Genomic DNA, 21071 nt, shown 5'->3' on the forward strand with positions numbered 1-21071 from the left:
TTTTTCTTAACTTTTGTAGTTCTATATACTGCTGAATTTCTCACATCTCACTGGCCCCTCCTCTATGTATATAAGACTTCTAATATTGGAAGTTTTTGGAACTCAACCCTGTCCTTGATGTTCTCCTTTCTAGATCTCACCCATTTCTAAATACTACCTCTATGTGCTCATCACTCTTAAATTCACATCTCTAACAGACTTTTCCTTTGAACTCCCGAGTAAATATCTAGCTTCACATTTTACATCTGGACATCTCCCAGGCATCCCAAACCTCACATATCCAATGCCAAACCCTTAATTTCTATACCTGACCTATCCTTTCCAGCCTTCCATATTTCAGGAAGTGGAATTACCATCTACCCAGCTACTCAAGTCAGACATCTGGCAGTCATCCTTGATTTATTCTCCTTTACCCCTCATATTCAATCCAATGCCAAATCCTATCTCTTCAATCTCAAAAAAATATCTTGAAACATAGCCCAGTCCATCTCTTTCCTGCCATAATCCTGGTCAAGCCATCATCTCTAATGCAATAGTTTTCTAACTTGCCCTTCCCAAATCAATTTTCCATATGGCATCCAAAGTGAGTTCTAAGTTAAACTTTATTTAATCCTTTCTAAAAGCTTGCTTTCCGGTGTACTTTTACTTCAAGGTACCTTTTGTAATGTCAAAAAATGAAAAGTTAGTAATTAAATGAAAATATCAATCTTTCTGAATCACACAGAAAGTTAAACTAGCAATTTCCTACCTGGTACTTTTATAAACATAAATTAAGAATTTGTGGTATAAGTAAAGCAGAATGGGATCCTAAAATCTTCCTCATTCACAAAGCTAAGTCACCAGGTTCCAGAAGAAACTTGACTCCTAATTTAACTTAAGTTTCTCTGCTTCACACATGCCTCTGAGTATATAGACTATTATCAGATGGCACCAGGCCATGGATTAGAAGATTCCCAGTCCACCACTGCAGAGCCACATGATCTCTTAAACTAAATAAGTAAATCATCCCTATAACTTCCCCTTTCCTTTGTCTTCTTATAGGACAAATTCCTAAAATTCATTTTCCTAATGCTTAATTTGTACCCTTTCTTCAAAGTATAAAAGCTACATATAAAGCAATCCAAGAACATAAAATATTGACACCATTCTGCTGATTTTATCAACTTGTCAAAAACAAATACCTAGGTTTTAAAATTAACTAACCTTTACCAGTTTAAAAGACTGGCAATAAATATAGACCAACAATATTAGCTCACAATTCAAGAACTTAATTTCTTTATTCATACCAGCTATAAATGAAAATGGCCTTGAATCACAGGGTACTATAAGTGGTAAAGAGCAAATACTCTGGGGCCACACTGCCTACACCTGAAAGCTGATTTCACCACAACTCTCATTTGAACTCCAGCAAGCTGAGTTACTTCATCTCTCTGTGCCCCTTTCCACATCCAAAAACTGGAAAAAATAATGATGACTAACTCACTAGGGTTATTATTAAAATTAAACCTAAATCTATCTGGCATGTAGTAAGTGTTCAATAATATTAACTATTAGTAGTAGAAGTAATAGTAACATATTTCTTATTACTAAATTTCCTGCCTTCCCCATTTAAAAGCAAGTACATTATACAGACTACAGTTGATAATCACATATTTTTAACATTTATAGCTTTGACTCTTTTTGCTATAGTAACAAAAAACTGGTGTGTGGAATGATTTTGTTAGCTGGAATGGGAGTTGGCAAGGAAACTTGGTAAACAAACTTCTATTCAGGTTTGTTGTTCTCCCATCACTGCTGTATATAGACTGTGATTCTTGAGAAGGAATAAAAATGTTTAGTTTCTTGCAAAAATATGGCCTCTGAATGAAAGCCAACTGTCACTGTTGATGATAAAAATGAAAAGACAGTGAAGAAATTTTAAATAAAGTGATTATTTGTTGGGGACTACCCAGAATTGATAAAACTGCAAAGACTTGTCAGATATAAAACACTCACTTTTGAAGGTTTCAACTGAAAGCTAAAATATCAGATCGGTCTCTGCCTCCGTCTCTCATCCTTTCTAATGTATTTGCAAATTGACCTCTTTGCTAAGGTCTCACAATGTATCTCTCTGTAACAGCAGTGCTTCAGTGTAGTAAATTAAAATGTTTTTAAAAATATGAAATTAAAGGGCGCCTGGGTGGCTCAGTTGATTAAATATCTGACTTCAGCTCAGGTCATGACCTCAGGGTCCCGGGATCAGAGGCCCACGTTGGGCTCCCTGCTCGGTAGGGAATCTGTCCCTCTTGCTCTGCTCCTCCCTCTGCTCATGTGTGTGCGCACGCTCTCTCTCTCTCTCTCTCTCAAATAAATAAAATCTTTTTAAAAATATGAAATTAATTTGTCTAACATGTAGTCATGATACATTCTAAATTCTAAGAATTTTAAACTGTTCTATTAATAAATTTTAAAATACTGGTATAAAACAGCACTGTTTTTTAAATTCAAGTAAACATGTCAATTACAGAATTTATTGTTTTCCTCTAATAACTCATGCCTCCAACAAAAACCATATTCTGCTTTTACCGGCTTCTTCTGGCAAGTTCCCGGTTGAAATCATCTCCAAGCCGAACTTGTTCACTGCTGAGGTCTCGGAGGGACTGATGAAAGGAATGAAGCTGGTAAAAGCAAAAGATAATTATCTATTTAGGAATCTGTTTAATTCTTCCATTAAGATTTACTGAGGTTAGTAAGAACTTACTTTTTGGACTAATGCCCAAATTTTATAATGTTAAGACATAATAAATGTCGGGACGCCTGGGTGGCTCAGTGGTTGAGCATCTGCCTTCGGCTCGGGTCGTGATCACGCGGTCCCAGGATCGAGTCCCACATCGGGCTCCCTGCATGGAGCCAGCTTCTCCCTCTGCCTCTGTCTCTGCCTCTCTCTCTGTGTCTCTCATAAATAAATAATAAAATTGTTTTTTAAAAAAGACATAATAAATGTCTATTCTGAAAGAAATATTTTTCCAAAGAAAATCAATTTTTAGAAGGTTATATAAAACATTAACCATCACATCCTTTATAGTACAGTAATTCCAGTCCTTTTAGAAACCCCCTCACCCCCCAAAAAAAAGAGGTCAGCAAACTTTTTCTGTAAAGGGTACAATAGCAAATATTTCAGGCTTTCAGTCCATATGACTTCTGTTAAAATTACTCAATGCTGCCATTTTAGCACAGAAGTAGCCATAAACAAATGAGCATGGCTGTGCTACAAAAGAACTCTATTCAACTAGACCACATGCCATAGTATGCCAATCCATGCTGCAGAGAAACTCTTGCCCACACCACCAGGAACCACATACAAGAATGTTTGAAGCAGCGCTGTTCATAACAAAAACACTGAAAATAAACCAAAAGCCCATTAAGAACAGGATGGAGGGGAATCCCTGGGTGGCTCGGCGGTTTGGCGCCTGCCTTTGGCCCAAGGCGTGATCCTGGAGTCCCGGGATCGAGTCCCGCGTCGGGCTCCCGCCATGGAGCCTGCTTCTCCCTCTGCCTGTGTCTTTGCCTCTCTCTCTCTCTCTCTCTCTATCATGAATAAATAAATAAATCTTAAAAAAAAAAAGAACAGGATGGATATAAATAAATTGTGATATATTCTCCCAGTGGAATATAACAGTAAAAATGAAGTGATCAAACCTACCTACACATTAGTAAGGCTAAATGTCAAAAACATCAATTGAAAGAAAGCACAAAACAATATACAGTGTTATTCCATTTATTTAAAGTTTAAATGTAAGCAATACTAGACAAGATCTAAGTAGTACAGATGTTTTGTTTTGTATGAAAGCAAGAAAATGATTATTATAAAAGTCAAGATAGTTGATAGCTCTTGGAGACAGGGGGAGCATAAAAGTTTTAGGGACACAATAATGCTCTGATTCTTTGCCTGGGTGGTGGTTACATGGATTTTCATTTACATTACTGTACTTTTAGTTGTTAGTATGTAGTACACTATATATGTATATGTATACTATAATTTAGAATGAAAAAAACTTAAGTCATATACATATGCAGAAAAAACAAATTGATTCAATTCAACAAATGCACATTGAACTAATCAGTGCCAGCAATTATGGTAGAAAACAACGGGCTCAGAATTTAATACAGGGAACAAAATGACAAATGATATGTAGGGCATTAATAAAGTACACAATCAATGTGGAACCAAAGGTCATCTTAAGAAAAGAGACTTAAAATCAGGAATAACAGTTAAAAAGAGAGAGTAGAGGTAATATAGTAGATGAAGAGCAGACCATTCACTTGGATTTTGCCATGATTTTCCAGTTTTGCAAATAAGAATCCTAGGACTCAACCTTGATAACCTCCTTTTCGATCATTCTCACCCTCCACAAAGAGTCATCTGATCTTCAACGCCTTTCATTTTACCTACCAAATAGCTTTTCAATCTATCTCCCTTTTCTTCAACTCCATTTATCCTAATCCAACTAACTAGTGTTTCACACCCACAACACAGCAATATCCTCTTAATTGGGTTGCCCACATTGATTCCATTTTCCTACACTAGAGGAATTTTTCTCAAAGTAACTATTGCTCTCTTACAAGACTGTGCACAGTCTCACCTCTTCATATGTCTTTAATTACATGGACTTCTTCAAGTTGCTAATAGATGTTGGCTTCCTTCCTGCCAAGAGACTTGTTCTACCTAAAATGACTCACTCAACTTTCAGGTCTCAGCTCATCAGCGTTTCTTCAGAAAACCTTCCCTGACTGGGGTAAGTCCCTCTACCACTTACTCCCATGGCCCTATACTTTCTGTTGTAGCATGCATCTCAGTTCACAATCATGGGGTTTATTTATGCACTTATTTGATTAATAACCAGACTTTTCCACTTCTAGATTACAAGCTACACAAAAAGGCAAGGTTTTTGTTTAACACAAGCACTGTCCCAGAATACTGGTGGTAAATAAACAGAATAAAAGAGTAAATGAATCATGTTAGGATATTCTCTATTCTAGGCTTCGTCATCATATAATCCATTCTAGCAAGCTGCACCTACCAAAAAAAACAAAAAACAAAAAACAAAAAACAAAAAACAAAAAAACACCACAGTAGAGGAAAGGTTTCTTTTTTTTTTTTTTTTTAAGATTTTATTTATTTATTCATGAGAGACACAGAGAGAGAGGCAGAGACACAGGCAGAGGGAGAAGCAGGCCCCATGCAAGAGCCTGATGTGGGACTTGATCCTGGGACTTCAGGATCATGCCCTAGGCCATAGGCAGGTATTAAACCGCTGAGCCACCCAGGAGTCCTCGAGGAAAAGTTTCTATAAGGTGCCTTCTCATGCCCCTGGTTCTGTTACTCCTATCTTATACTATAACCAGCAAAAGCTACAGGTGAGTATCCTGACAAACTCTGAGCCTACAATCCTAAAACCACCAAAACAAAGATGTCAAAATCACCAACATCCTCTAGCCCTTATCTAATTAATTTAGCTACTCAAGGCAACAAGAAAAATTTTTTCCAGCTCTTATAGGGAACTTTAAAGAAGTAGAAAAAGAAGTATGTCTACAGAAACCAACACTTCCAAAATCTTCAGTGAATACGTGAAATACATGAAAAAAGTAGAAAAGTTCTTGCTTATATTAAGTAGTTCCATCGGGGATTCAACAATCAGAAAAACACTAATGAAAAAAAACCGATAGGTTAATCACACATGGACTAACTTGTTTATATTAAACCAAAGTTAGCAAAATAATAAGTAGCTGACTTTAGCAGGTGACTTTGACTCTTCTTACAGAAGAGTAAGTCACCTGAACAAGGAAACAAAACATGTCCAGCTAAATTCACCTTTAAATATTCCACAAAACATATTCCTCCATTACAAAATTCAAAATAAATGATAATAATACTGATTAAAAATGATAATAATAATTAATATTGAAAATAAAATAGCTTACTTGGTTTAAAAAAGAAAAAAAGATCAAATACAGATTACAGAATGGTACAAAGTACCTGGCCCACGTCGTCAGGATCCCGAACAAATCGGACACCAGTTCTGGACCTAATTCGTTTACTGCCCTGTTGGTCCCCATAGTTCTTGAGAGGTGAGGTAGGTGGAAATCGGTAGCTCTCTTCAGAGATGAAAGAAAAGAAAGAATAAAAACATGTAGGAGAAGAAACAACCTAAAATTTTGCTCAGAAAATATATAGCAGACATGGATATATACATAGGCCCTAACCCAGACTATTTCCTGAGTATCTTGCTAGGGTCACTAAATCGGCACTAATTTTGTTCTTTAAGCATACAGCATAAGCAACAGAAATAACCTGGAAATAGAAAATATCAAAAGTTCTAATTTGCTATACTTTTCAAAGATGTAATATAGTATTTCCCTTATTTAAGAATAATAAATTGGTAAATAAAAATAACTTTTATGTCTTTCTAAAATAGAACAATACCAATAAAACAGAATTTTTAAAAAAAAGTAATCTAATATTTGAACCTTGTTTAAAAATCAATAAAATCTACACAGAAAATAGCTGATTGTGTCCAATTTTTAATCTGTATTATGATCAATAGCAATATTAACAAAGCTGGCTACTAATGTTTACTTCTATGTAAATCACCTCTCTTCACTCCAGACTTTCTAAGTCTTTTCCATTCAAATGTGATCTCAGGGTTGAAGTAGTTGATTTACTACAGGCAAACCAAGTGTTATATCTGTAATGTAGCTGTTGAAATCTAGCTGCGCACCAAAGATAAAATTCACCTGTATTAACAAGTGTTATAGGATATTTCTAATCAGACTATGAAAACTGGGAAGCTGGGACAAGACTTCTCATCTAAAAAGTATACCACACAGTAAATCCTATTTGTGTATTCCTTTTAATTAGAGGCAGATGATTAAATCCAAGTTTTGTCATGTAGTCTATGGAGTCTGAGAACAAAAGTATTAGAATAACAAAGTCCCACTGAACATATTTCAAAATAGGTACCATAAAAATCAGTGACAACTGCATCTTAACCTTATTTGTATGATTTCATGTATGGGTCCGAGTACTCCAAGAAGTAAGTGTATTCAACATATGTTTCAGAAATATTTGTAAAGCAAAAAAAGGTTTCAAAACATGTGAAGAGCTTACCTGTCACAGTGCCACCATCAAGGTCACTTGCACTCAGACTCGTAACAGAAATACTCCTCCCTCCTGAGTGTCTCAATAAACGTTGACTCCGCAGTTGGCCTATTGATTGTTCCAAACTTTCTTTTAACTAAAGAATATAATGAAGGAGAAGTTATGCTCCCTAAACAATTCCAAATACAAACAGACAAGAGATTTTTAAAGCTACTTCTGAAATAATCTGAGCTCCCTAAATGAATTTATATCAGAAAAAAATTGAAGTAAGGTATGTTAGGAAACATAAATACAGTAAACATAAATATTCTCAGAACCAATTCTAGCATCTGGTTTTAAATAGCATCTGTTGCTACCCATTCCATCTATTAGCAGAATGTGAAAGACAGGACTACTACCTACGGGCTTACAAAAGCAGATTAAATATCTAATTGACGTGCCATCCATGTTTAGAAATTTAATAAGGCCATATATCTGAGTCTTGCTCCCTTCAAAATACTCCTTCAGAAGCCTCAGGTCTATAACAAACAGAAAACTGACCAGCTCTCACAGTGACTGCTGCTATTAAAATAATATGCATTGCCCAACTGTATATCAGAACGTCTTTTCATTCATTCAAAGACTTCAAATTCCAGAAAACTATGTGGTCAGAGGTCAGATTGTTAATACACAGAAGAGAATACAGTAGTCTGAATGCTCTCTTCAGATTATAAGAGAGTCAGTCAGCAGGAATGATATAAGACATCTTTTAGACCTTAAGAGCTACAAAAGACACTAAATACATAGAATAACGTTCAGAGCTATACACAACTACAGACCTGAAAAGAGGATTCAAATGAAGCCCAAAAGAAGAGAGAGTAAAGCTGAGAAAAATCCAAATACCCTGAATTGCTGGGCAGCTTCAGGCCTAGATATCTTATCCAAGGATAAATAAAAAACAGTATTAATAAAAATAATATACAGATCCATAGAACAAGTCACCCATAACTCTTTAAAGAGAACGTCAAAACAAATGATTGAGAAAACAAAGTTTCTTAAATTCAGCCAGAAGTAAAGAGTAGAGGACCACTTATGGAGAGAGCAATTTGGTTTCCTTGGGGAACTGTGCAGAAAAAAAATAGCCTCAGTTGAAAGGAAAGCACAGATGAAACAATATAAATAACAAATGAGCAAACCCTTCTTCATTTTGGTTATTTGGATTTAGCTCTCCTGAAGAACCTAGGATAAAACAGTCCAGATTAAAAGAAATAAAATTTCAGGAATGCAATTCTAATGCTGCTCTCATTTCTACACTCTGTCCCCTGCTTTCCTAACTTGGGATATACAAAATGCCATCCTCCCTAAGCATTCACTAGCTATATGACCCAGCCTATTAATCCAGAGAAATACACGAAGTAGGCCCAGGAAAACAAGGTTTACCTTGAGAATAATTTATACATAAGTAAAATAAAACTAAATCTAACATGTAAATAGACCAAAGACTATGAAATGGTGTATCAGTAACCTATGATAAGCTCTGAATAAAATTAAACCATGTTAAGAAGCTCAAATCTGAACTGTAACACAAAAAAAAGGACTAGAAATGTACAATGACTTTAGATCACACAAGTTAGTGACAGAACCAGCTCTATTAACTTTTTATTATTCACATCTTTCACGTAAAGCCTGATGTCACTAACCTTTTAGAAGCAAAGTCAGCTGTCATTTCTTATTATCGTTTTGTGAGTATTGTGACCTTTTTAGCTCTAGTTATTAAGACTTCTTTTGACTTGGATTGTCAATGGTTTTACTATGATATAACAGTGTGAGGCTTTATTTGTAGTTATCCCATTTTTGACCCATAGAGATCATGGAATCTATACTTTGATATCTTTCATTTTATAAATTCTATCTTATGCTGGCCCACCTACTTCATTAATTATCTCTTCAATGTAATACTAACTGCTATTTAATCCCTACTATAAATCCCCTATTTAACAGGATTGGTTTTATCTATCTATCTATTTATATATATATACATATATATATATATATATATATATATATATATGTTATATTTTTCAGTTTCTTTTGGTTTTCTTTTCAGTTTTTGGTTTTCTTTTCAGTTTCATTTGGTTCTTTCTTGGAGTTTCCAATTCTTTGTCAAAATTCTCAATCGTGTCTTTTAATTTCTTGAACAGATTAATCAGAATTTTTTCATATTCTCATGTATGTTTCTACTGTCTGGTTTTTTTCCTTGCTGTTCAGTCACTTCTTAAATTTTCTTATGCCTAATTACTTATCATATGATAGACATCAGATATGAAAAACTGTGGAGATTATTTAAAACTTTGGATGACATCTTCCTCCAGAAAGGATTTGGTTTCGCTTCTAGCAGGAAGTCAGGCTAGGGTCACTAGGAAATCCAAATAACTTAATCTAGTTAGGAACCATGATGATTCAAAGCTGGGCTTCTGCCTTCATCAGGATAAGTCTATTTTTAGTTCACCACTTCTCTCATTTTCAGCTCAACATTCTTTCTAGGTTATCATCCACTAGGGTCTCCAGTAAAAGCTGGAAGATTCCTGAAGTCCAGTTTTGGTTTCCCTGGCCCATCCAGTCTATTGATAGCTTTGATCCTATTCTCTCTACTTCTAAGCCATCTTTTTTTAAATCAGCAACTGCCTTAAAGGAAGAAGAGTCACAAATGTACAACTCATCCTTCTGAACTTTCATTTTTGACAGATCTTTACCAGTTCTAGACTAGGTGCAAAAGCAAATCAAACTTGAAATTAAGTGAAAACAAAACATTAATAAAATTCAATTTAAGATTAATTTACTATGATGGATGATGTTATTTTGCTGAACACTAAATCAATGCTCCACACTAGACTGTGGTATTAACTCCAATGGTACAGGTTCTAAGAGTTTAGCATGGCTATCTCTGCAGGTACCAGGTGATGATTCCTTTTTCTGCCAATTTCCCCTATCTGAAATACTGCAAAACCAGCATCACAGAACATGTTATGCCATATTTTCACCTCAAGTTGATGTAAATGTGTTATTTACATATTAGGTCTATTCATTTACCTCTGTTCACTTGATTTTAGACTAAAATAATTGAAGCATTACTACTATGTACTGGTATGAATACAAATAAAAATTGGGCACTGTAACTGAATGGCAATTATAAAGTAGTTTATCCAAATTGTCAAGACAGACTTTTTAAACTTAGAAGTCAAGAAGTCTCCCTCTAGGCAATAATGAAATAATTTGAGCATCAATACAAATACTAACTACAATGGATTTATATATGGATAAGTTTGTGAGTTAACGATCCTCAACTACTAGAGCATGCTAGCAAACCAACTCATTATTTTGGAAACTAGTAGATAAATGAAATTCTCTACAACTACATAAGCTTTTATATTAATATTAAAATTATCAAACTTCAAAATTTTTTTTAATTTATTTTTTATTGGTGTTCAATTTACTAACATACAGAATAACCCCCAGTGCCCGTCACCCATTCACTCCCACCCCCCGCCCTCCTCCCCTTCTACCACCCCTAGTTCGTTTCCCAGAGTTAGCAGTCTTTACGTTCTGTCTCCCTTTCTGATATTTCCCACACATTTCTTCTCCCTTCCCTTATATTCCCTTTCACTATTATTTATATTCCCCAAAAGAATGAGAACATATAATGTTTGTCCTTCTCCGACTGACTTACTTCACTCAGCATAATACCCTCCAGTTCCATCCACGTTGAAGCAAATGGTGGGTATTTGTCATTTCTAAAAGAAATTGAGGAAGACACAAAGAGATGGAAAAATATTCCATGCTCATGGATTGGCAGAATTAATATTGTGAAAATGTCAATGTTACCCAGGGCAATATACACGTTTAATGCAATCCCTATCAAAATACCATGGACTTTCTTCAGAGAGTTAGAACAAATTATTTTAAGATTTGTGTGGAATCAGAAAAGACCCCGAATAGCCAGGGGAATTTTAAAAAAGAAAACCATATCTGGGGGCATCACAATGCCAGATTTCAGGTTGTACTACAAAGCTGTGGTCATCAAGACAGTGTGGTACTGGCACAAAAACAGACACATAGATCAGTGGAACAGAATAGAGAATCCAGAAGTGGACCCTGAACTTTATGGGCAACTAATATTCGATAAAGGAGGAAAGACTATCCATTGGAAGAAAGACAGTCTCTTCAATAAATGGTGCTGGGAAAATTGGGCATCCACATACAGAAGAATGAAACTAGACCACTCTCTTTCACCATACACAAAGATAAACTCAAAATGGATGAAAGATCTAAATGTGAGACAAGATTCCATCAAAATCCTAGAGAAGAACACAGGCAACACCCTTTTTGAACTCGGCCATAGTAACTTCTTGCAAGATACATCCACGAAGGCAAAAGAAACAAAAGCAAAAATGAACTATTGGGATTCATCAAGATAAGAAGCTTTTGCACAGCAAAGGATACAGTCAACAAAACTCAAAGACAACCTACAGAATGGGAGAAGATATTTTGCAAATGACATATCAGATAAAGGGCTAGTTTCCAAGATCTATAAAGAACTTATTAAACTCAACACCAAACTTCAAAATTTTCATAGAGCTCTGAAAGTCCTGTGATGGCTCTATGTGAAAGATTCTAATTAGAGACAAAACAGAAGTTTAATGAACCTGAAAAAGAGTATAAAACTCAAAAGGACAGACTACATTGCAAAGCAACTCTCTGAAAAGAAATCATCCAGGTGGCAATGGGTACTCTAAATAAAAGATGTGATCATTGAAAACATCATGATTCAGAAACACTAAGACCGAAGCCTGGTAGTGATTTCCTCAGCTGTGCTGCTTTTGCTTCTGCTTCTGTTCCTATCCGTATATTTCACACTGTATCAGTCAATAACTCTCACAAAATTTTTTTGAGGACACAATAAGACAGTGTATGTAAAATAATTAGAACAACACCTAGGGAAGATCAGTTTGCTCAATATATAGTTTTTGTTATGATGACTGTAGGCAATGAATGGAAGAACAAAAAATAAATAGAATGAAAAAAATGGGATGTTTTAATCTGGAAAAAGTCCTTAGAAGAATTTGTCATTCCCTAAACATGATGTCACTAAACTCCTCTGGATGTATATCTAGGGACTCTTGAATAGCGGCAGTGTCAATATTCCTACTATCAGCAGTTATTTCTTTATAACGCCACATAGAACTCCTCCAAAATAGACTCACACTTCACTTCCAGCATTATCACTTTTCATTTTATTGTTGTACTGTTAGCCGATCCCTTTATTATTATTTATTTTTGTAAAACAGCACACCACAGGTTTATTATTAGAAGACAAGGAAGTAATACAACTATGTCTTACTATCTGTGACCAATCAGCAACTTCAAAAGCAGTGATCTGTTATTTACATAGTAATGTGTGAACTGAAGAGCTAGCAGTAAAGTGTGTACTTTTTGCAGTACTTCTAGCTAATAAACTTTGTTAACTGAAATACGAATTGTGTTATTTGGGGACTGGTGTTACTTGGCCAAACTGGGGAATCAAACTCATGCACATCAAAACCATGCAACAAGGCAAGGACTGCCTGTATTTACTTTTCAGAGTCCTCAAATAGCTGCTCTGTGCATTCAGTAATGGTTTTATAGAGTACTCAGTGAACAATAAGCTAACTCTATCTACCTGGGACTGGAACTCTGATTTGTTTTTTTAAGCTAAAAATATTGACTTTCCAAAATTCATAATAGCAAACTTCTTGACCAGTCCCTAGGAAGATTTCCAAGCAATAGTAAACAGTAGGAAACTAGGCATCAACTCCACAAACAGTATCAGATATGCCTAAGAAATAAATCATTCAATAAAATTTGGTTCCAATAAGAGAAAATGAGAAATGACAAAGAACCATATGCATAAACTTTCTTGGTAAATGTTTAGCAACAATAACTGCTTCACTAAAAATCACTGTATCTCATAAATTCACATTCTCAACAAAACTAATTCCATTCTTGCTATGCTCATTGTGAGAGAGAAGAAGATCACACAAAATATAGTCACTGGAAAATTCTTAAAAGATATTTACCATTATTCCACAGAGAACAATGGAAATAAACTAGGAATAGTCATTAACCACACATAAATATAGTAGCTACCAAATAGTCATCAAATAATTAGCTTCCATATAAATGAAAAAACACAACTTTAAAAAAAAAGCTAGCAATAACTTTGGTAAAAATTATAAATGCTGCACTTTAAAGTAGGCTTGGGGTTGTCTGGATGGCTAAGTTAGTTAAACGGCTGACTCTTGGTTTTGGCTCAGGTCATGATCTCAGGGTCCTAGAACTGAGCTACATGTTGAGCTCCATGCTCAGTGCAGTCTACTGGAGGATTCTCTCTCTCCTTCTCCCTCTGTACCACCCACTACCTCTCCCTCTGTCCCTCCCCCCACATGCATGCATGTGTTCTTTCTCTCCCTCTCTCTCTAAAATAAATAAATCTTAAAGTAGGTGTGAATTTTGAACATGTAAAGATCCCATTTAGTTTCTTCAGACACTTTTCTTACTCTAAATTGTCTCTTATTTTCATACTAAGAAAAAACATCCACTAGCATAATATAGATTATACAGAAATGCAAGCAAACTTGTCCTTGTAAGATAACTATATTCACTTAACTGCATAGTTAAGGAGAAATCAGAAAATATTCTGCCTAAAGATTCGCTTTGTTTTCACCTTATTTAGCAAACATTCAAAATATATATAGCACTAGTGACCATAGAAAGGTTGTGTTATAAGTTTAGATGTATCTACACTACTAATGACATTTTTAAAAATTAAAGTATTTTAATCTACAAATGTCAGAGGTCACCCTGACAAAATCCAGGGCAAAACTGGAGGCAGAAAAGAGGTCATTTTTAAAATTCTGTCCAGGATAATGATGTCATCCATAAGCACTTTGATTAAGTGCTTTTATGCCTGGCTTTCCTTCACTGCCTATTTCTCTACAGAATGCCAAAGTTTATCTGACAACAGACTGCAAAATACATTGGTTGTAGAGTTAACTGTATCAACTCTATTTTGGTTCCTTATAGTCTATTTGTCTTCTATTATTAATATAAGAAGGAAGAGGAGGAGAAGATGGGGGGGAGGAGAAGAATTTTAAAAAATTAAACAAGAGTGCAAATTTATGGTTTGCATATTTTTCTGGTCCCACCATCTGCTGCTGAAATGTATTTTTAAAATAGTTGCTACTATTTTATTTTTTATTTACCAAAAGATCATTAGCTCCAGCTGCTTTGCCTAATCTCTCTCCATATGCTGATTTATGGAAATATAAGCCCATAATAGCATTCCTAAAATTGAAAAATTCCCTTTCAAATGATACATAACTTTTACATAAAAGTTACATATAACTATTTTGTTTTTAAATGAAATCCTGTATATTCAAAGCCCATATATCACATTCTAATCATAATTTTGAAAGTATTTTTTAAATATTTGTATATTTTAAGTATCAATAAATGAGCACTGATGGAAAATGGAATGTGCATAGTAATGTATTCTGAGTTGACAGACGTTATATTCATGAACAGAAGACAGACAAAAAGCAGTATTACATGTGTTGTCTAATTTAGCATATAATCAAAATAATCAGACATACAATATCCCTGTGAATGCTGTAATACATTATATTGTTTATAGTCATAATGATACACAAATGAAACCGAGTTTAAGTCCCATGAAGTCAAAGAAGAATAAAGTAACCTCTTCTGAGTGCCAATATACCAAGTACTATTAAGAACATAGCAAATGCTTGAAGGTAGGGATTACTGGATGAATTAAAGAAACAACAAAAATGTGAATGTTTAGCAAGCATCTAAACATTAGTGAGACCACATTAATAAATGTTAGTTATAACGAGGGATATAGGACTATGCTCATTTTTCAGATGATAAAACTTAAGTTCAGAAAGGTGTAATAACTTGTCCAAAGTCACTAAAATGGTTTGTAGTGGAAAAAAATCAGGATTAAATTTCAACTCTGACTCCAGAGTCTACATTTTTCCATTAGCCTCAAAGCAAAGTTCTATAAAAATTATTCTGCTGTCCAGCTGTTTCATGAAGGACTTGTAAATATAATTTTAAGTATAAGACTCTAAGAATCTAATTCCTAAGATCCAAAATATGTTTACAAAAGGAAGGTCATAACAGAATTTAACTGCTTGGTTTAATTTCTTACCTATAGACTCTTACTACTTAACAATAAACTGAACAATTCTCACCTTCAGGACAATTAATAAAACTCAGCAAGAAAAAAAAGGGCACATACCTTCAGCTTTAAGATATTATAATGGTTTGTGCCTGGCCCTAAACCATTACCATTATCCTTCTGGGATGCCACTAATTATATTTGAGAACTGAAACCCACTGAATACAAGAAAAAACCTGCACTTTATTATTTAACACTCCAATTCTTTCAAAGTCCATATGCCAGATGGTAACATCCTTTACTCCCAAAGGGAAATTTTAATCAGAGTACTTAATTAGAAGAAAAATTACCTATTAATGCAAGTCTCTAAGTTCTAATTTGACATTACTATATTTTCACCAATCTTTACCTTAAAAATGAACTTAATCAGTCCACTGATTTGAATCAAGACAACTGTATTTTTCTTGTATAACCAATATTAACTAATGTAGCCTCAGATGCAGTCCAAATTTCCACTGCAGAAGGTATTAACTTTTTATGCTGAATATTCTTTTTTTTTAATATTCTTCCTTGAGGGCATTTTATTTTTATAATATTAACACAAAAACAGACCCCGCTCTCTCATAAATAAGGAACACACAGTTCCAGAAATATTTAAACACTAAGTTTATCGATTGCACCGTTTAATACAGAATACAATATGTTCCAAATCTTCACAGTAAGCTTTCAAATAAAACCTTCCCCACAGGTCCTCTTTTGCCCAAATGTTCGCAGACCTCCCAAGAAATTTACAGCACGAGAAATAATGCAAGATGACACTTTCATAAAGTCATGAAGTTCATTGGCCCCAAAGACTCTAAGACATACTATCCAACTAAATATGGTTCATTGGCTGGAACAGCTGCAAACAAGACTAGTGAAAAATCAATGACTGTTATATAAGAGGAAAGGAAAAATTGATGCTGATGTAGGCAACTTGCAGAACCTTCCACGTTGCCTAAGTGGCAGCCAAAACTGCCAACTTTGACAATCTGTCAATGCAAATCCTAGCTCAGTGCCATATTTCTTACCAATTCTGTTTCTGGATTTTTTTTTCCATCTAACTCTCATTCTGGACATTAGTTGTAACATTAATGACTTGTGTGACAGCGGGCTTCCGTTTTTCAACCAATTAAGATAATCTCCAAAATCTAGTTTATCCATATAAGCCTTCAAACTCTGAATCCAAAATCCCAATTTTCTGAAATACGAACTCACAGCATCACAAAAATGTGAGCAACCATGACTCAGGGAAGTAAATGAATCCTGATGCTGGGCTTTAGGATAACATCCTATCCACAGCTCTATCTCTAATTAGCTGTGAGACCATGGGCAAGTTAGCAACCATTCTGTGCCCCAATTTTTTAATCATATAAATGAGGATAATAATAGTATCTACCTAATAGGATTGTTGAGAGAACTAAATGAGTTAATATAAAGAGGTACCTGGGCAGGGAGGTGGTGGCTCAGTTAGTTAAGCATAGGCCTCAGCTCAGGTCATGATCCCAGGGTCGTGAGAGTGAGCCCTGGATCAGGCTCTGTGCTCAGCGGAGAGTATGCTTCTCCCTCTCCCTGCCTACTTATGCTCGTTCTCTCTCAAAATAAATAAGTAAAATCTTTAAAATAATAAATAAGTAAGTAAGTGCCTGGGATATACTAAGCATATAGAAACATTCCCAAAGAGACTATAAAAAGGGAGGTGCTGCTTCTCTAGGAGACATCATGCACCACATCACTGATGCTTTAACACTGCTCGGCTCCTCATAGAGAGGCCTTTATACATAATAAGTAAAGAAATAAATTTAGGATGGGTGGTTATAATGATTTAAAGTTACAAAGGGAAATTATGTATATTACAAGGAAAAGTCATCAAAAAATGACCCAACATGACTCTTGACCTTTAGGTCTTATAAACCAACAAAAGTAATTCTCACAGTTCTCTTATCCCAGGAGGGAAATGCTACATCAAACATTTGTATTTCCCCTCACCCACTGCAAATTATGTTGACAAAGTTATATCTCAATAAAGCAAATATTAAATATGCATATATATGCACACATACCTCACTTATCCATTTCCTGAGGTTTAGCAACAGAATCATTTACAAAATCTAAGTTAATAATAAAAATTCTTGTCTTAAAAAAAAAGAAAATTCTTGTCTTCCCTAGACGGAAAAAAATTGGTCTTTCTAGGAAATCTATTTTAAAAAAGAAATAATAATTTCAAGAAGGCAATGTAGATTTAGAATGGAGAAATTTTTTAATAGTTGAACACTGGTTAAACACTGGATTAACCTGTTTCAGAATGTTTAGAAGAAGAAAAAACAAAAACAAAAAACAGCCAGTTCCATAGCAAGACTTCTATGAGTTGCAGCATATCCACCGAAAGAAGAAAAAAAAAATCACTCTTCAGGGTAACCCCCCAAAGAGAACACACATTAATTTAAAAAAACAAAAAGAATAAGAAAAAACTCATTTTTAGGTATGATATATCCTGTAGCAGTTTAATGCTAAAAAGGGAATTTTCATTGAAGAGCCCATCAGAATCGCATGTGAGAAATATTCTTTCCAATTTACACATATTCCCACAGATCATGGCAGATATTCCCCCAGGTGACTTACAGGTGGCAGGGTAAAAAGCATTGCTCTAATGAATAAGTATAACATAAGGCAATGAATGGTGTACTCCACTGGTATGCTGCAGGGAAAAAAAAAAAAAATCACTGAGAACCAACAGTTTTAACAGAACAAGAATTTGGAGAAATGAAGAAAGAGACTGTAGGCCAGACTATGGAATAGCCTAAAACAAAAGGAAAGACTCTTGCTTCCTGTGTCTTATTTTTTATGAGTAGATTTGCATTCTATATACTTATAACTCAGATAGAAATGAAACACCTGTTGAGTTTTACTTTTCATGTATGTCCATTCCACACTCCAGAGTTCAGCATTATTTGACTCCAGGCCTACCACAGAAGCTAATGCCACATAATACATTTTGTGTTTTAAATGTTTATCTATACAGAAATTTACATAATAAAAAATTTCAGGGGATCTCTGGGTGGCGCAGCGGTTTGGCGCCTGCCTTTGGCCCAGGGCGCGATCCTAGAGACCCGGGATCGAATCCCACGTCGGGCTCTCGGTGCATGGAGCCTGCTTCTCCCTCTGCCTGTGTCTCTGCCTCTCTCTCTCTCTCTCTCTCTGTATGACTATCATAAATAAATAAATAAATTTTTTTTAATTTAAAAAAAAAATTTCATTTCCCAATTCCCCAATTCAAAGGAAATCTTCTATCATAATGAAGCATCTAATATTCAACATGACAAAGTAGGTTTGTTCCTGCTTCTAGTTAATACTGTTTAAGTTTTCACTAATAAATTAAAAAGGAAAGAATTAACTCTCATTATTAAGGTAGTTATGTATATACACACACAGAAAATGCTTGGAAAGATATACAAGAAGCTGTCAAATTGTTACTTCTTTGGAGTGGAACTAAGAGGGCTAAGAGAGATTTTATAATTTATTTAAAGAATGAGCTTATATTACTTTAAAATAAACCATCCATAAAATTCTTAACTCCCGTAAGGGGTAGCTGGCCCAAATTTAGTTAAGTCTTAGTTTAACTATTGTCCTGAATTCTTCCTCTCCTGACTTTAAACTTTCAAATTCAATAGAATCTAATCTATATAAGCTAGCCAGCAATCCATGTTACAAGCTAACCCACTAAAAAATAGTAAAATAATCTGAAAGCTAAAGCTGTTCACAATGGTTCTACCTTTTTTCTCACATCCCTACTTCTCAAAAACCGATTTCCAAAAAGGTGGGTAAGAAAAAATGCAAACATATGTAAATTTCCTCACATGTTCTACAGCACCCGCCTGTCCATTACTGTAGTCTCGATACTGTCCAAGCATCTGGTCTACTTGTCGCAGGTTCCGACTGGTGTCCTTAAAAAAAAATGGATTTTATTAATTGTTCCAATATTTTTCTGTCTTGGCAGTATGTCAAACAGCTAAGTCAACCACCTATAAAAGGTACAATTTATATCATACTTAAGTTGGATATTAATATACTTCATAAATATCAAACAAATATTAAAACCACTGAGAAGGAAACCTAAATCCATCCACAATTTACTGAAGCACACAATTTAAATCCTTCCCAAGGTTCTTTAATCAGTCAGCAACAAAAGCACTCCTCATTTTTAATTTGTGCACCTCAACTAATTCACACCTTTTTTTATAGAGAAGGAATCCTGAGAGAACAAAACCAGTAGACTGTGTACAAGAGAAGCAAATCATTAGGATCAGTGTTATTTCAATTATTACTTCACCTCAGAACTTGATTAGGAAAAAAAGAAAAAAAAGTATTCTTTAATCTTTAGCTATAAACAACAAATTTAGTTCTAAATACAACAAAAATGGCTTCTACCCAAATGTGCCAAGTTTTACCTGAAAGATGAAAGCATTTATTTCAAAAATATATATTCAGTAATGTGTCTCATTGTAAGAAAGTATAAGGATTTGTACTTCAAAAATCCAATGATACGCTAGTTTACAAAAGTACAAAAAAGAAAAACTTTCTGAGTTTTAAATAAAATTATGGCCTCTCCACCAGAAATTAGCCTCTTGCTATTTATGCATACTAACTCAAAGCAATTAAAAGCCAAAATCCTTATTTATCCAGGCAAAGCAAAAATAAGAGATTAAAATAGGAATAGGAAAAAATAGGGAAAAAAAAGTTTTCTTTTGCCCAGCTTGGTTGTGTTACCCTTCCCCCACCTCTTTTCCCAAGTCCTTTCTACACAGAGAATATAAACTGCTTCCACTCAAACTTCCAAAAACTGTCAAAGTTAGCCTCTGAATAAAAATGTCATCTCACTATTGTTCATCCATGAATAACTTCCCTAGCCAAAATATGAGCAAGTTCTCTAAAGGTACATATCCACAAGAAGCTAAACTGGTAATTCCTACCCACTTCACTCCCACACATTTTATTTGGACATACTCCCTTATTCCAAAACACTTTCACAACCTATTATATATATATATATATATTTTTTTTTAAGCTTTCATTTATTTATTCATGAGAGACAGAGTGAGAGAGGCAGAGACATAGGTAGAGGGGCTCCTCTACCTAAGCAGGCTCCTCGCAGGGAGCCCGATGCGAGACTTAATCCCTGGACCCCGGGATCATGTCCTAATCCGAAGGCATCAACTGCTGATCTACCCAGGCGTCCCAATCTATGATATATTTCAAATATCTTTGTTTCAAATATCTTGATTGTGTTAGGCAGAATAATGGCCCCAAAAAATGCCCATGTCCTAATTCTTGGAACTTGTGTATATGTAACCTTATACAGCAAAAGAGATTTTGTGGATACAATATATATCCCAAATTAAGGACCTTGAGACAGGGAGATTATCCTGGATCATTGGGTGAACCCAAAGTAATTACAAGTGTCCTTAAAAGTAGAAGAGGGAAGTAGAAGAGTCGTCAGAGTGATATGATGTGAAAAGGACTCAACCCACCCTTGCTGGTTTTGAAGAAGGAAGAGGGCCTCAAGAAATATGGGCTGTCTCTGAAAGCTGGAAAAGGCAAAGGAAGAGATTATTTCCCCAGGGTCTCCAGAAATGAATGCAGGCCTACTGAGCCCTAAGATTTTGGTCTAGTAAGACCAGT

The 21071-nt window shown here is 34.9% G+C and overlaps 1 protein-coding gene across 22 annotated transcripts in view; it reads right to left on the bottom strand.

The window, feature by feature from the left end:
- Window positions 1-21071, bottom strand: part of CEP128 (centrosomal protein 128) — a 394114-nt gene that overhangs the window by 350985 nt on the left and 22058 nt on the right. For 21 of the 22 annotated variants that reach the window (XR_012036993.1, XR_012036992.1, XR_012036994.1 and 18 more), the window contains 4 exons: window positions 19250-19336; window positions 7148-7274; window positions 6017-6135; window positions 2566-2657 (listed from right to left, as the gene is read on the bottom strand). Coding sequence is in view for 18 of the 22 variants with exons in the window: in XM_072839553.1 (XP_072695654.1) it covers window positions 2566-2657; window positions 6017-6135; window positions 7148-7274; window positions 19250-19336 (425 nt within the window). In the remaining 4 variants the exon portion in view is untranslated. Of the gene's footprint in view, window positions 1-2565; window positions 2658-6016; window positions 6136-7147; window positions 7275-18014; window positions 18091-19249; window positions 19337-21071 lie in introns of all 22 variants that reach the window. The other variant, XM_072839558.1, reaches the window with a different exon arrangement.

The sequence above is a fragment of the Canis lupus genome, chromosome 9, assembly GCF_048164855.1.
Source record: "Canis lupus baileyi chromosome 9, mCanLup2.hap1, whole genome shotgun sequence".
Taxonomy (NCBI): domain Eukaryota; kingdom Metazoa; phylum Chordata; class Mammalia; order Carnivora; family Canidae; genus Canis; species Canis lupus.